Source organism: Eurytemora carolleeae, unplaced genomic scaffold, assembly GCF_000591075.1.
Source record: "Eurytemora carolleeae unplaced genomic scaffold, Eaff_2.0 scaffold1521, whole genome shotgun sequence".
NCBI classification, from domain to species: Eukaryota; Metazoa; Arthropoda; class Copepoda; order Calanoida; family Temoridae; genus Eurytemora; species Eurytemora carolleeae.
The window spans coordinates 12,284-30,097 of NW_019397462.1; the positions used below are offsets into that span (position 1 = coordinate 12,284).

The following is a 17,814-nucleotide window of genomic DNA, read 5'->3' on the forward strand; positions in this document are numbered from 1 at the left end:
TATATATATATATATATTTAAAACTTGATGATGTAAACATTTGATATTTCAGACTTAAATTTTAGAGTTTTAGACAAAGAGAATAGAATATTTATTAGAGGGGTATTTACTAGAAAAAGTGTAAAACGACCATTTTGTTGTACTGTTTCCATACTGCAAGTGTACTTCATACTTGTATAACCTTTTGGGCCCTGGAATATAATTTTATAGAAAATCTAAAATTAATATTAAAAAAACCAAATTATGAAATAGGCTGGTTTCATAATTGACCAATGATCATTTCACATAGTCTCTATGCCTTTCACTTTACAAACGACATGATTTTTCGTTATAAATATAAATCAAATGATGTTTTTTATTCACCTAATTCATTATAAAGTTTATTTAACAGCTTTAAAAAAATTGAAATTTAAATGGATAGTCTAGGGAACATACTGTATTAATGTACTCTACTGCATATAATTTGTGAACATTTACATGATTTGTACACTTTGAACTCCCTTTCAGACTAATAGGAACTGAAAAAATTCATACCGAGAGATTCTCCAAATTCCCCTCTAATATATATATTCTATTCTCTTTGGTTTTAGATATTAAAGGTCTACAAAATTTGGTTGCAAGTAAAAGGGGTTAGAAAATCAGAGTTTGTGGCAAAAACTCAATTCCTTTTGAGAACAAATGTCAATGGGATATTTTAAATTACAAATGGCAATTCGAGGCAGATCGGTTTCTTTGTTTCGTCAATACCAATAAGCCAAAACAATTGTTTTGAATTCATTTTTAATTCTAATTTTTTGTTTTTAATATTTACAATTTTTTCCATCGCAATGCATGTTAGTTATGATATTTAATTTTTGTATTTTTCTCTTCAAAACAAAAAACTTATAAAAAATTTTTCTGAAAGATCCCAAAAATGTTTGGAATTTGAGATAATATTAAAACACAATATAATATAATAAAAAGAAAACAAGAAATAATTTAATATAAACTTTTCTTCACATTATTTGATTTTCTTTCTTGATTTATACCATCTAGACACTTTATAACAATAAAAACATTTGGCTTTTCATACAAAGTTTTGTACATAAATACTATGCGCATTGTACATAGTTGTACACATTTAACCCTGCATTTGAAAGTGATCATGTACAGTCAATTTGTTTAGTGTACAGTTTGCTTGATTAGCTAAGCAAGTTCAGAGTATAATAGTTTTCCTTACGGTTCACTCAAATAGATTATCAGGTACAATAGGTGGTAATTTACCTGAACAGACGGGTTTTCCTTACGGTTCACTCAAATAGATCATCAGGTACAATAGGTGGTAATTTACCTGAACAGACGGGTTTTCCTTACGGTTCACTCAAATAGATTATCAGGTACAATAGCTGGTAATTTACCTGAACAGACGGGTTTTCCTTACGGTTCACTCAAATAGATTATCAGGTACAATAGGTGGTAATTTACCTGAACAGACGGGTTTTTCGAACAAACTTTACAAAAACTAGAGTTTTTTCAGAACGCTCGATTTTTTCAAACGAACTTTTTTTCTGAACAACGATTTAATTGAACGATCGTTCAGTTAAAAATTGAACGAAATATAGATAGAAAATGAAAGATAATTTTGAAAACGTACGAATCCGATTTTTTTCTGAAGGACTGAAAATAAAAAACGAATAAAATGGTTCGTTAACAAACGATGTAAGAAAAAAAATTGAAAAAAGCCATCTGTATCTCCGAATGGCTATATCAATACTAGCGTAGAAAAAAAAGATTCTGTAGAATTCTATAATGTTTTTTTCAGACTGAAAATGGTCAATTGCGTAATGCATATAATCAAAACTTTATCCTAGGTTCGGAGTCGGACAATTCCCCTTTTCAAACAGTTTTGATTCTGTGCAAACTATATATTTTTGATTCTAAATAATTACCAAGTTGGGGCAGGATGGGATTAATTTTTAATGAAGTGTTCATATTTTTCGGTCGGGTCCCTCCCCTCCCCCGCTCCGCTCCCTTCTCTAAACCTATCAGAAATAACATTTTTGAGTAAAAATGTGTTGAGTTAAGTGTGTCTAATATTAAATTCAGAATACATAACATCCGGCACATTTTGCAGTATAGCACGGTAGATCTAGCTAAACCTTTGTATGTTCTAACTGGGAGGTCAATTCACGTATAAATGTCTGTGACTCCACCAAATATTAAAAAAAAAAATAAACTCCCATGACTATCGATCTGTCTATATCTACCTTAAAAATGGTTTGATTTTTTTCGTGATCTAAACCATTGCACAAAAATTTGGCGGTCGAGTGAAATTGTATTGTAATATATACAACATACAGTATTATTGTATATGCATCAAACTAAACTATGCTTTTGGTCAGTGTACTGCAGTATTCTGCAGTACACTGAACGACTGACACTTGTACTGGCATGTTCGTGTACAGAGCGTCCCATATCATATTAGATTATCTCTAAGCTTTAGTGCCAATTTAAGCACATAATACTGGAAAAACCAAGCCCTTTTTGCAAGAAAATGTTTATATAACTCTTATCAGATTTTACAAAATGATTCAATCTTCTTAAATTTTCTGATTAGTCCCGAAAATCGTAATTTAGACCCATTGACGATCTAATATGATATGGGACACCCTGTACATTGTGGGCCCGTGGGGTCTACCGAGTACGTTTTTTGCACAAATGGATGTCTGGATCGATTTGGATTTCGACATGAAACCAGGACATCTGAATTACCGTGTGGAGGACATGCTGTCTAGAAATTAAAGGAATGCAGATAAATATTCTCTACCTGTCTACACAGACATCCTTCTAGAACAAAATTTAAAAAAACTGATATTACTCGCCACGAACTCTAATTTTCTATCATTAAATCTTTGCAACCTGATGTCTTAGATTTTGAAATTTAAAACTAAGGATTGTAAGATCAAAGAGACAATGTTGAAACATCAAAAGTTTACATCATCAGATTGAAAAAGTATTATTATTACTATTATTTCCGGAACTTTATTTAGGAATTCCGGATTGGTCCGTTAAAACTAGAGATGCAGAAAAGGAACAAAGTTCTTGATTTTTTAATCTTTCATCCCATGCAATGTGTTTGACCTCATCGATATTTTATATTTTAAATTCTGTTATATCCTTTTGGTTTGCAATATCAAAGGTGTACACCATTATGTTTCAAAAAAAGGAATGCAGAAAAGAAATTAAGTTCTTGCCACAAAATCTTATTTCTTTATCTTCGCAAAAAATGTCGTGTATCTATGATTTTTCAAACAATTAAAGGGAGTGTTCGCGAAAAGAAAGGAGGTATAGGCTTACGGCGAAAAATAAGCGCTTTTGATCGCTGCTAATCTTACTTCTATCTGTTGCGTCTATAAGGAGAAAATTGTAAAAAACGACTTATACTGAAGAACGTAGCGTCCATACAAATTCAGAAAGTTGCAACATTCAATTCGGATCGTAAAAAAACAAACAATTTAATTCCAAACAAATCATTCAGATATTACAACCAATAGTCATCGATTATTAAAGTTGATATTTCATAATATTTTTTATTTTTAACTATTTTTGAAACATTCCTGTTTGGAGGATTTTTGATAATGAAGACGATATTTTGATATTTTCCAGGAATGTTTCAAAATCCAGCGCCAGAGAAATATTTTTTTTTTTTCAAAATATTATGAACAAAATCCAATACTATAATTGTAATCATGCATTGCTTGCACATCCCAAAAATATTATCTTTACTTTTAAAATGTTATATTTAAAATTTTTAAAAATGTGACATATATCTAAGATCATAATAACTTTAAAATTTTTAGACGAATATCAATTGTAAATAATGAATATTAAATATGGTTGTAAAGAAGTTTGTTTTGTGATTTAAAGTGTTTGTTTCTTCTCTCAACTCCTTTATTCTTACACTTGAGAAAGTTTATATAAAAACATTTGATATTATTGTTTGTAGTTTCATGGTCCAGATAGATTTATGTACTTTTCTATACCAAACATGGGANTAAGGTGGTCAGTATTCTCTACTTGTCATCTACTTGTCTTCTGCTTGTCCTCCGCTTGTCATCTACTTTTTCTCTGATTTTTCTCTGCTTGTTCTCTGCTTGTTCTCTGCTTGTTCTCTGCTTGTCCTATGTTTGTTCTCTGCTTGTTCTCTGATTTTTCTCTGCTTGTTTTCTTTATGTTCTTTGCATGTCCTATGTTTGTTCTCTGCTTGTTCTCTGATTGTTCTCTACTTGTTCTCTGCTTGTCATCTACTTGTTCTCTGATTTTTCTCTGCTTGTTTTCTTTTTGTTCTCTGCTTGTCCTCTGATTGTTCTATGCTTGTTCTCTGCTTGTTCTCTGCTTGTTCTCTGCTTGTTCTCTGCTTGTTCTCTGCTTGTCCTCTGATTGTTCTCTGCTTGTTCTCTGCGTGTTCTTTGCTTGTTATCTGCTTGTCCTCTGCTTTTTCTCTGCTTGTTCTCTGCTTGTCCTTTGCTTGTTCTTTGCTTGTTCTCTGCTTGTTCTCTGCTTGTTCTTTGCTTGTCCCCTTGTTCTTTTCTTATCCTGTGTTCTATTGGGGAGACTGGACTGTGCCAACTAGAGAGATTAATCCAAACCAATTTCTATTCTAATTTTGCCAAATAATGAAACATAAGGATAGACTGCAAATAATGAAGAAGGGAGGGATGAATTTTAAATATACTGTGCTTGTCTGGGTGTCTGTTTGTGTTTAATAAACGTCAAAACGGCTGAACCGATCGGGTCAAGGGATAGGTTTATGAATGCTCAGAGCTGAAAATTTTAGAATGGAATATCCTAAATCTCGATTGGTAAGTTTATCTGGAGATTAAAGACAAGAGGAGATCAAGCATTGATCTCGATATCCACCAATGTAAAGTTTTCCGCTCAGAACAACAAAAATTTCTCCAAACAAATTCGACTTTTACTAAATTTTAAAAACAACGAATTATAATAAAATTAAATCCACAAACTTTTTTTTTGTTAATTTTGGTTTATGTGAAGTTACATTTAAAAATTTGTAGAGTGTCATCAGGTTTCCATAATTCCATTACTTGTATTGGGGCTAGCTTTAATAAAAGTAAGAAACGTCACATTTTGATTAGTTGCTAGTGCTCACTTAAATCTAAAAATTTCGCTAAAATTTGTTTTCGCTAGATACAGGGTGTCCCAAAAAACATGGGAATTTAAAAAGACGATATCGATTGCTTGGCTGGGAAACAAGGCGTTCACTAATAAGAGTCAAATAAGACTTATGAACGGACAAACAAACAAACGGACAGACTAAAAAACAGAGATTACAACTTTATATATAAATAAATTTAAAGAAGATGAATAGGTCTCCTTTGTGAATAAATATATGTGGAATAGACTGTAGGATAAATATATGAAGGGCAGACTGTAGGATAAATGTATGTGAGACAGACTGTAGGATAAATGTTTGTGAGACAGACTGTAGGATAAATATATGAAGGACAGACTGTAGGATAAATATATGTGGGACAGACTGTAGGATAAATGTATGTGGGACAGACTGTAGGCTAAATGCATGTTGGACAGACTGTAGGATAAATATATGTGGGACAGACTGTAGGCTAAATATATGTGGGGCAGACTGTAGGATAAATATATGTGGGACAGACTGTAGGATAAATATATGAAGGGCAGACTGTAGGATAAATATATGAAGGACAGACTGTAGGATAAATATATGTGGGACAGACTGTAGGATAAATGTATGTGGGACAGACTGTAGGATAAATGTATAGATATATATATTTAGAAAGTCGAGATGAAAACCTTTCCATTATAACCATACAAAGATGTCCATTTAGAAAATTATGTCAACTTTGTCCAAATCAAAACATTCATATTTTCTATTTACTATTCAGACTATCTATATTTATATAAAATTGTAACCTCTATTTGTCTGTTTGTTTGTCCAATTATATCTCAGGAACGCCTGGACCGATTTGCCTCAAATTTTGATGGGAGAACTCTGTAGAACCACGGGAGAATGTTCTTGGTTTTGAGATTCTAAAGTGAGTAAGTCAAAAATTTAGTTTCAATCGGTAAAAATCGACCAAGTGCGGGTAAATGGCGTGAGTTATTATGAGCACCCAGGACGACAGGGTTCCCAAGCTAGTACAAGCTATAAAGTGAGACCAGATACAACTGCTGAATATGCAGACAACTGTTAATACCCCCAAGTTATCATTTTAGATCTTCCAACAGAAGAATGTAAAACATGGCAATTGTGCAGTGTACACAGACCCATTTCATACTTCATACATCAAAAACGTATAAAGATAGATAGATATATTAATATAAAGATAGATAGATGTCTTGGCAGATAGATACAGATATATGGAAAGATAGCCATCTTTCTATCTATTTGGATGGATAGATAGATGGCTGGATAGATATAGAAGATGAAAATATAGATACAGTAAGAAAGATAGATAAGATCTTTCCCTTTATCAATCCATCTATCTATCTATATAAAAAACGTATAAATAGATATAAGTTATTTGATAATGCTGAAAAAAAACAATCAGAAAGGATTAGTTGGCGATAAAAAGATGACATTGTTTGATGGGTCAGAGATAGATGGATAGATACTGGGATACATAGATAGATGGATAGATACTGGCATACAGAGATAGATGGATAGTTACTGAGATACATAGATAGATGGATAGATACTGGGATACATAGATAGATGGATAGATACTGGGATAAATAGATAGATGGATAGTTACTGAGATACATAGATAGATGGATAGTTACTGGGATACATAGATAGATGGGTAGTTACTGAGATACATAGATAGATAGATAGATACTGGGATACATAGATTGATGGATAGATACTGGGATACATAGATAGATAGATAGTTACTGAGATACATAGATAGATGGATAGTTACTGGGATACATAGATAGATGGATAGTTACTGAGATACATAGATAGATAAATAAATACTGGTATACATAGATAGATGGATAGATACTGGTATACATAGATAGATGGATAATTACTGAGATACATAGATAGATAGATAGATACTGGTATACATAGATAGATGGATAGATACTGGGATACAGAGATAGATGGATAGTTACTGAGATACATAGATAGATGGATAGATACTGGGATACATAGATAGATGGATAGATACTGGGATAAATAGATAGATGGATAGTTACTGAGATACATAGATAGATGGATAGATACTGGTATACAGAGATAAACATAAATCTTCTCACTCAATCAATGTATTTTGAAATACAACAATATTATCGTTTATCTCCATCTATTTCGTTCGTTTTCTCACAATCTTTCGTCCAGAAAACTCGTTCGTTCAAAAAAAGTTTGATCAAAAAATTGTTTTTTCAAAATCTTTAGGAAAAGTCGTTCGTTTAGTAAAAAAGGGTATAATTTATAATTTTAGTTTTGTACAAAAAACTAATTTATTAATTATTATTATTTTATTATTTTTTTTCTATTTAAAAAAGATTTTTACAAATATTGATAAATGTTCTAAACTAGAGGAGCAAACTGCACTGGGCTTATGTTTTCACAAATATAAAAGCATTAATCTTTGATAGAATTTTAAAAGATATTATTTCAAGAATGAGTAGAATTGAAGATTAAAAAAAACTTCATTAACTAAATAATTTGTAACTTAAAGATCAAAAAGTTTGAAAAGTATATTGAATTAGCATCCCTTTGGAATATTTTCCCCAAGTAAAATTATCACAAAGATTCAAAATAAAACATCAAAAATGGTTTATTTATAAGAAGTATTTTGAACACAAAATCGCTTTAAAAGAAAATCCCAATTTGTCCACCTTTGTTAGCGCTAACTATAGTTTCAGTAGAAGTAAATATGTCCATTTACTGTTTGAAGGATTCATATCTCTGATTGGATAATGAGATAGATAGAAAGATAGATGTTACCGCCATAGTATTTCTATTGGTTCAGAACAGACAACAAACACATGACTGAACCCTGATTGGATGAGGCGCTAATGGACTCGGCATACAGGAGTGAACCACGTCAAACTAGTTGAGAAGAATAAAGTCTTTTCAAATTTCACCAGATAATACTTGTGCTTAAAATTAAAAAAGCGAGCTACGAGGTCACAAAGTCGTACCAGGAAATGTCGCATAAATTTGAGTTTTGTAAAAACTCTTGAATTCAAACAGATCACGCACCTCTGCCCCTTTAGTTAAAGTAAATTCAACCTGTATGAAGCATAAAGTCTGACCGCGTCAATCTGGTTGCACCGGTTAGTCCTGTCCATAGAGCTAGGTACAGTACAAACTGGGACTGGAAAGGTTGACCCAGCTCGGAAATTCAAATGTACTACGGCTGCCCGTGAGATTGTAGTGTAACTCAAAGATCCAGAATCATATGAAAAGTTTGATGAACAAAAAAAACATTTTCAAAATGATTTCTGATAAAAAAATAAGCTTTGCGGATCTAAAAAAGTTTGTACTGTTCTAACTCTATTCTCAGTTTTTACTCACTCTGAAGGATATATAAAAATATATATATGCAAATACAGTGTTTGCGCAGTGTCCTGGAAAGTTTTCATGGTTTAAAGTTCCCTAGAGACATGAGATAAAATTCAAGTCAAGCATAGTGGACACATAGATAGATAGACAGATAAATATTCAGGTAGATAGAAAGGTAGATAGAAAGAAAGAAAAAAATATTTTTTTACATTTTTAGTCGTCGTTAATAAATAATTTTAACAAGTCCGATTATCTAAATGTATACTCCAAAACGAATACCCCGGGAGAATTTCAAAGATAAAATTTCAGCTATTATTCAGTAATTTTAAACCATAAAAACGTCTTAGTGGTCTCAATTGAATCCAGAAAAAAATCTTTACAAAACTGCACTCTCATCTCAACTGCCATGTCTAGCCGTCACTCCCTTTAAGAAAAATTAGTTTATCATTTTCTGCAGTTCCTTTACACTGTAAATCCTAACTATAAATATTGTAAACTGTTTGTACATGTATCTTATAAAGATTACACCACCAGCTATAGAACTCCAGTAAATAGTAAACTTGCACCATTTGTCATAAGAAAATAGATTCGGAGATAAACAACATTTTCTCATTTATTTCCCATATTCTTTTTTTCATTTTTTCCCATATTCTTTTTTCGTTTTTCCCCATATTCTTTTTTTAATTTTTTTCCCATATTCTTTTTTCGTTTTTTCCCCATATTCTTTTTTTATTTATTCCTTATATTCTTTTTTTCATTTTTTTCCCAAATTTTTTTTTCATTTTTTTCTCATATTCTTTTTCATTTTTTTCTCATATTCTTTTTCATTTTTTCCCATATTCTTTTTCATTTTTTACTCATATTCTTTTTCATTTTTTTCTCATATTCTTTTTTCATTTTTTTCCCACATTCTTTTTTTATTTTTTTCCATAATCTTTTTCATTTTTTCCCCATATTCTTTTTTATTTGTCTTCATTCCTAAAAGCGGCTTTTAACCTAATATTAAGTGTCGCGTCCAATTTTACTAATTACATGTTTACAAGAAATTAAAGAGAAGCTTTTTTAATTGACAGCTTCTCTTGGCATCTATGTTTATGTGTATCCATGCTGTTTAACAGCTTCATATAAATATTATAAACTTAATAGAAACTCATGTATAAAGAACTGAATAAAGGCAACTTTACAAAGAGAAACTCAATATAACAAGCCAGATGGAATCGATTAAAGCACTAACTTTGCACAGACATTTATTTTACATTATTATTAAAATACAAACTGAGGATCAACCGAAGTCAATCCTGGAATCATAGATGGATCTAATTCTCCTCTCGGAGCTACTGGAGCTGTGATCGACCGCTCTCTTCTCCTCCTTCATCAAGACTAACCCTTTTCTCGGGGACAAAATGGACGTTCAGATTGCTTTCTCTTCCGACGAAAGCACCGTTATCCGTGTTCCCCTGATAAGGATTCCCAGGATTTGAACCTTGCTACCCTGGAAATTTCCTCTGGCCGTTGATACCAGCTCCAGTAGTAACGGGTTAAATACAATCAATACTATTTGTTTGTCCAGTTACTCAACTCATGATACAATTTAGCTTGGGTTGAATGAACTAGCTGGGTGGGTTTACAATATAATATTTAAATCAGAAGTCGTCTTCATTGTATTGATATATGCAACAAGGACTGTATCTTTTAAACCTTCATTCTTTAAACTAAAGGGATTACAGTGTTGTTTTTCGAATATATATACATTTTCTCAAATTCTTTCCTTGTTCCTGCAGTAGATATCCGCCGGTTACCTTTTCCTGAAACCCACCAATTTTATGTTAACAATTAAATATCTCCGTCAATTAAGTTTAAAGGATTAAAAGGTACATTCATGGTCTCTATGAAAAATAAACCAAGGAAAAAGTCTCTAACATCTGTCTACTAAAAATACTATTTCTTCTAATAAAATATAAAGATTAGTTTGTATATATATATTGTGTCCACTAAAATAATAAGTATAATACTGTGATGATAAATAATATTGGAGGGTTTATAAATAACGATGAAAACCTTTTAGCATGATAGTCTGTAGAGATACTTTATAGATAGATAGATAGACAGACAGATAGATAGATACAGATTGATATAAAGATAAATAGATAGATAGATAGGTAGATAGATAGGTAGATGGATAGATATATAGATAAATATATAGATAGATATATAGATAGATAGACAGATAAAAACATAAATAGATAGGTAGATAGATAGGTAGATGGATAGATATATAGATAAATATATAGATAGATATATAGATAGATAGACAGATAAAAACATAAATAGATAGGTAGATAGATAGATAGATATATATAGATAGATAGACATGTTTAAATAGATATATAGAAAGATAGATGAATAGATAGATAGCGAAGAAATTTAAAAAGTAATACAATTTGGATGAAATGTTTTTGTAAAAAATATATTAAATATTAATTTGTTTTTATCAATTCAAATATTATCAAAAAGATAAAGTTACTTGCAATTAAGCTTCATATTGAAACATGAGACAAAGTTCCTCGAGAAGTTAAAAATTATAAATATTTCTTTGGGAATGGATGATTTTACTATCTATTGTAGTATTTAGAGTATGATCAGATACAAAACCCCATCGGCCATCAACCCTTTCTCTGAATCTGAGCGGAGTAGAGAACCTGGAGAATAGGATTAGTGCACCCAGGATCTTTAAGAAGTACAGAGGTATGAGATAATCCTGCTTTTGTAACAACAAAGGTCTGGGGACCTGCACTATTGGACTATTGGACTGTATCTTTATCCTGCCTACTTTATCCTATCTTTAACCACTTGAGACACATTGCAGCTAGAGGATCCAGTCTTTACTATCCACCTGGCTTTAGGATGGAACCACTGGAGACAACTGGAGACAAAGAGCAGCTAGGATATCTAGGACAGAATAGTCCAACTACAGACCAGCCATTCCAACTACAGACCAGGATATACTCTCCAGCTGTATCTATGAAGAGAGAGATACAGAACAGGACAGCTAGGACGAGCTAGTTCAACTACGGACCAATATGAATCAGATGGAGCTCTATATTCTTGAGCTGCATGGTTCTATTGACAGAGCCACTAAAGATATAGAGCAGCTAGGGTATCTTGGAGAACTTAAGAGGACACCAGCCTTCTTCCCCATCATTATCTATGAATATACATCCTCGGATTCCTCAGTATCATCAAGAGATTTATCTCCTGTAGTTTCTGGAACTGAAACAGTTACTTTCATACAAGCCCATCTAAACTACCTATGAGGATACAGAGGAGAACTAGGATACCCAGGATACCAGATGCTGCCCTTTCCCAATATTGGAGACGCTTCTCTTGCCAGACAGCTCTATACATATCTGGAGCAGCTAGAATATTAAGTCAGGCCTAGGACTCCAGGAGTAGAAACTAAACTTGCTCTTTACAGACAAATCTGATGTAGAAATAGCTGCAGGAAACATAGAAACTGGAACTTCCAGGACACACTGACAGATCGTGAACTGGAGCAGCTGAATCATAGGTTTTCTGGAATCCAAGGGAACTGATTAAAACAAGAGTTCAGATGTACTCCAAATGATTTATCTGCTGATAATGACAGGAACAGTTTTACTGTTCACTGTTAGTCAGAAAATGTTCAAGCATCTAAAACATTTTAATATTGACACAGTCCAGATAGAGCCTAAAATTTCTTCCCACACTGTTTCGTACATTAACTTTGCAGAGTTGTGCAGTTACTATGTATTGTAGTACCAGTGCAATGGAGGCTATTCATTCAAGCCAGCACTATGCAGAGTAGTGTCATTCCTATCCATGGTAATACCAGTACGATGGAGCCTATGCATTCCAGGAAGCACTCTGTGTCCATTCCAACTATCATGGTACCAGTGCAATTTATTGAGGCTATGCATTCAAGCCAGCACTATGCAGAGTAGTGCCGTTCCTATTCATCACAGAACCAGTGCGATGGAGGATAAGAATTCCTGCTAGCACTTTGCAGAATAGTGCCATCAATGCTTGAATAGGAACTGCACACTCTGTATAGTGCTGGCTGGAATCCATTGTACTGCATGTACAACAATGCAAAGCTGATATTTAAATGGGTGCAATCAAATTGATATTCAATATATGTTCAAAACAACCTTACCACCAGCTATATTAGAATTCAAAACTGTTAAAAGTTTTTGAAATCCAAAGACTATAGACAAATCTTACTTAATAAATAGGAGCTACACAGAAGTAATACCATCATTTGGAAAAATTGATACTCAATCTTATTTCCGGCTCAATTTTGTGGTTGATAAAAGGTTAAGAAAAAATCTGCCCTTGATTTTTTAAATTTTTTACTATTTCTGAATTCTTAAGCTATACAAAATAAAGTTTCTTTGAGACATTTCTGTCTCAGTATTTATCTAGGAAAGCACAGAAACCATAGAGCTCAGACTAGGAGGAAATTGATTAAGATCTTAAATGCTACAATATTTTAGGAGCTTCCAATGAAATTGAAAAATTTATTACTTTTATAAAAGTCTTTATTTTTCTTCATTATTTTTAATAGAAATTTTATTAGATATTATTAATTTAAATGAATAAGCAATGTCTAATTAGTTTATCATGAACGGCCAACAAGGAGCAATATTTTTCTGCGTTTTGTATCTCTTGATGATACCAGGAAAAGTGAACTAATTAATTTACAATATTTATCACCTAATGATTTCCAATCTAATTTTTTTTAATTTGTTGTTTGTAAAAGGTTTAAAATTAATAATATAAAACAACCTAAATAAATTTGAGCTTCTTGTATAAATCAGATTGTTCATGTAACTTCAAACTCTATGTTTTTATTTGTTTCCTGAATTGAAGGAGGATGTAAAAAATATCTAATTGAAACCCTGGATGAAGAAGAACTAAATGCACCAGTTGTACCTGAGGATTCATATGTACCTGTGGCATCGGTTGCACCACACGGTTTAGATCAGCCCACTACAGCTCCAGCAGGTAAATCACATGTACCTGCAGCCAGCCTAAATTTATTGCATAAAATGCGCTGAGTTGGAAATCAAAACTTATATAGAAAAGTTGTCTTCATTGCATTGAAGTAATGCCAACTAATGTATTTCGTTTTTAAAAATTTATCCCCCCTGGGACTGAATTTACTGAATTTGAGCTACATTGCTGAACTACCAACTGCCGATTCAAATATGAACCACAGATTCAAAGTTAAAGATTAAGACTGGATTTTAATCCAAAATTCAAATTTGAAGACACCTATCTCATCTGTGAGACCTGACTGGATTGGAGTTTCATAGACAGTTATCAAAAGGGTGTTACACTAAACCATAGTTTGTTTTTATTTATTATCTTATTTCAGGGGTAAGCGGAAATGACTACTGGATCCGTTTCTTTGGAGCGTTTTAGATAATAGAAATATGTATATATAGCTCAGATCTGTAATGTTTACTTTGATTCAAAACAAGAAGTTCATTGAGAGAAAAAACAGAAATTATATGAGCTTTCATATCAGATGAGCCCCACACAAAAAGCAGAATCACATGAAATTCTGTCATTAGTCCCTTTCAGAACTAAATAATTAAGAAAAATTATGTCACTTTTTTCACTTGACTAAGAATTTTTCAAGTTAATTGCACTTATTTATTTTGTATTGATAATCTGTTTTATTTTTAAATAAAAATAAAAGAAATAATATTCATGGAAAATTAAACGATTTTATTACTTTATTATGAATCAGTATTATCTTGAATTGGAAAATAAGAAGGCATGAGAAATTTCTAATTCAAATATATAAACAATATAAAGTTAGTTTATCATGAACCGCCAAAAAAGTGGAATTATTCTCCTTGTTTTCTTTGGTTTGTTAGCTCAAGGAAAAAGGACAAATTTTAAACTTTCTGATTATTTACTACCATATTCATTTTCAATCTGAACTTTTATGTTTTATTATTTGTTTTTATAATTATAGATTTTTTTGCTGATATAATCAAATGTAAGTTGCTGATACGCTTTTTTTCTTCTTATTTACAATTAGTCAATAACTATTTTCTACCTTAGACTCCACTTTGCATGCTTTAAGATATTTATTTGCTTCTTTGATTGAAGGAGGGTGCAAAAAATATCTAGTTGAAATGTCTAATAAAAAGTATCTAATTGAAACCATGGATGGAGATCTTCCCATCGTACCAGAGAGTTCATACATGCCCATACCCGTACCAGAGAATTCTGATGTAGCTGTTGTATCGGAGGGTTTAGATGATCCCCTTGAACCAGAGGTTTCATATGTACCTATTGTACCAGAGGATTCTGATGCAACTGTTGTACCGGAGGGTGTTAATGTACCACTTGAACCTGATGGTTCAAATTTAACGGTTATACCAGAGGTTTCTGATGTAACTGTTGTACCGGAGAGTTCATATGTACCCATTGTACCTGAGGACTCTAATGTAACTGTTGTGCCTGAGGGTTTGAATGTACCAATCCAATCAGAGGATTATTTGGATGTATTCAGTGTACCAGAGAATTCTGATGTACCTATTGTACCATTGGGTTCAGATGTAACTGATATATCGGAGGTTTCAGTATCAGAGAATTCTGGTCCACCAGTTCCACCAGTTCCACCACCTGGTTCCAATCTCCCTACCGAAGCTCTATCAGGTAAATGATGCTATTGGACTGCCTTAGCCTTCTATAGTTTGTTTTTTAATAGACCAACAAAAAGGAATTGTTGTTTTCTATCTAAAAAAGAGTAAAATTTTTACTTCTCTTTTATCTAAAATAAGACAAGAAATCCAGGGATTAGACATGTCATCCTAAAACTCCAAGGTCACCTAAAATAACTTCATCAGTCCTTCAACAACTTAACATTTAATTCTGTTGATAAAGGTTATGATTATTTTCTAATGTCTTCTTTTTTTAGGAAATGACTACTTGGACCAATTACCCCGCCAGGACCCTGGGACATTCCCCAAATTTGTAAATGGTCAATGGACGTTCACAACTAAGTTCCCAGACAGCTATTATAATTAATTAGGAACAAAATGTATGAAATAAACAACTTAATATTTTTTGATTTTTCATTTTCAGCTTATTAAAAGATTATTAAAGTGTTTTTAGTCTACAACAAGAACTGTAACATGGTGTGTACAGACGGGTGAGCACCCTGTTTAATTGCTTTGACCACCATCTATTTAATTTATACATATTGTGAGAAACTAAGATTTAAAAAAATGTTAAAAATAGTGTTTATAGTTAAGAAATATATGTGTAGAACTTAATTATAATCAAATGAAAACAAGCATGGAAAAATCAGCTAGGATTACTAAGTAAAGTTCTAGAAGAGAACCACGAGAAAATTTCCATTTTCAAAGTCAAAGAGTATGCAGATAATTACATATGTCCCTTCCCCTTATCCTTCAGATTGAACTTCATGCTGCAGGAGATTTTTTTCTGTAGTTTTGGACAATAATTGAAATTAAAGAGTACTTAAAAGGACTTTTAAGGTAAAATGAAAGAGGTTTAGGCTAAAACCTAAAAATCTAATGAGTTGATCGCGACCAATATTAGTTCTATCTGATGTCCCTGTCTTGAGAAGTTGATATCAAACCATGTCTGAGTTATATGACAACTCTAACATATCTGGCATGGTATTTGATTCAAAGTTTTAGCAGAGCTTTGAACTTTAAAATTGTATACCTTGAATTCCACTCGAATCAAATATATTTAACTCCCCTAATTGGTGAGTTAAACCCAGGATTAAAGTCTTGAAATCCCGCATTTTCCCTATCTATCACTCAATCATCACTCAGCTGAGAAAGCATTCAACTTTACGATACATTTAAAAGTAAAAACCTTGAATTTAGGGTTTTCAGTTGTAAGTACCCGTATTTACGCATAACACTTTCTTTCACTTGCGGAGGAGCATTACGTTCTAATTACGTTCTAAATTAGGTTTACGAAAGAAAGTCTAGTTTTGTGTAATTAAGGTGCAATTACGTGAAATTACGTAATACAAAACCATTCTGTAATTAGTAAAGTACATATTAACTCTCAGAAATGAATATAGCAGGAAAATATGTGTAAGGATATGTGCGCTACAACCATGTACAATCTGATTGGATAATCTAAATACTTTCAAAGTTATAATAACCATCAACATTGATGTTAAAAACCATAAGAAAATAAACACACAAAAAAGATTATTTAAATAAAAATTTAATGGGCTGTCAAATGGATAAAAGGCAATCGAACTCAGATCATGAGATGGAAAAAAGATAATTTGCAAATATTCTCTTTTTAAAAAATGTTTTATTATTCCTTGAGATTGTTTCTGAGAGAAGTCGAGAAGAATATGGTCCCAGGAGAGGTGAGAAGTCTAGAAGAATATGGTCCCAGGAGAGGTAAGAAGTCTAGAAGAATATGGTCCCAGGAGAGGAGAGAAGTCTAGAAGAATATGGTCCCAGGAGAGAAGAGAACTATAGAGGATTATGGTCCCAGGAGAGGAGAGAAGTCTAGAAGAATATGTTCCCAGGAGAGGAGAGAAGTCTACAATGGTCCCATGGGATGAGTAAAGTCTTAAAGAATATGGTACCAGGAGAGAAATGAAGTCTACAAGAATATGGTCCTAGGAGAGGAGCTAAGTCTGTAGGATATAATCTGTACTAGGAGAGATACTCGGCATGAGAACCTTGAAATACTCCAGTTTAAGTGTGTATTATGCTTCCTTATGTTTTCGCAAAAATGTTGAAGCTGTAACAATTAATCGAGCAAAAAAAACTCTGAGAGCTCAACCTTTATTTATACCATATTAATAATTTCTCTTCCTTTACTTAAATAAATGTTGATGAAAAGAATTTTATTTATATTTCGAGCGAGAAGAATCCCTCAAAAACTTTTTTTTAAGGAATATGCATCTTGATTCAAAATTTTCAGGAGCGAGCAAAATATGAACATTTTTGCAAAAAATGTGAAATTTTTGCATAACAATTTTTCCTTTTTTTGCAGGAAACCCTAGTCCCTTCTTTGTGATGAATGCCTCACCCCACCCCTAAAAAAGGGCCCCCCTGGCTTTGACAAATTCCTGAAAATGCCCCTGAGGGTCAAGTTTTCACTTTCAATATAATTAATGATTTTTATATTTATATTTTATTATTTTTATATGAAAAACAAAAATGCATGAAATATCTTTAATGTAAATATAAGTA

The 17,814-nt window shown here is 32.3% G+C and overlaps 1 protein-coding gene across 1 annotated transcript; it reads left to right on the top strand.

Annotated features, from left to right (window-relative positions):
- The first annotated feature begins 14,355 nt into the window (after positions 1-14,355).
- Positions 14,356-15,678, top strand: LOC111714431 (integumentary mucin A.1). The gene is made up of 3 exons (XM_023489535.1): positions 14,356-14,484; positions 14,717-15,268; positions 15,531-15,678. Exons 1-3 carry the CDS (start codon positions 14,427-14,429, stop codon positions 15,638-15,640), a joined length of 720 nt encoding a protein of 239 aa, XP_023345303.1. The 5' UTR covers positions 14,356-14,426; the 3' UTR covers positions 15,641-15,678.
- The last annotated feature ends 2,136 nt before the right edge of the window (positions 15,679-17,814 follow it).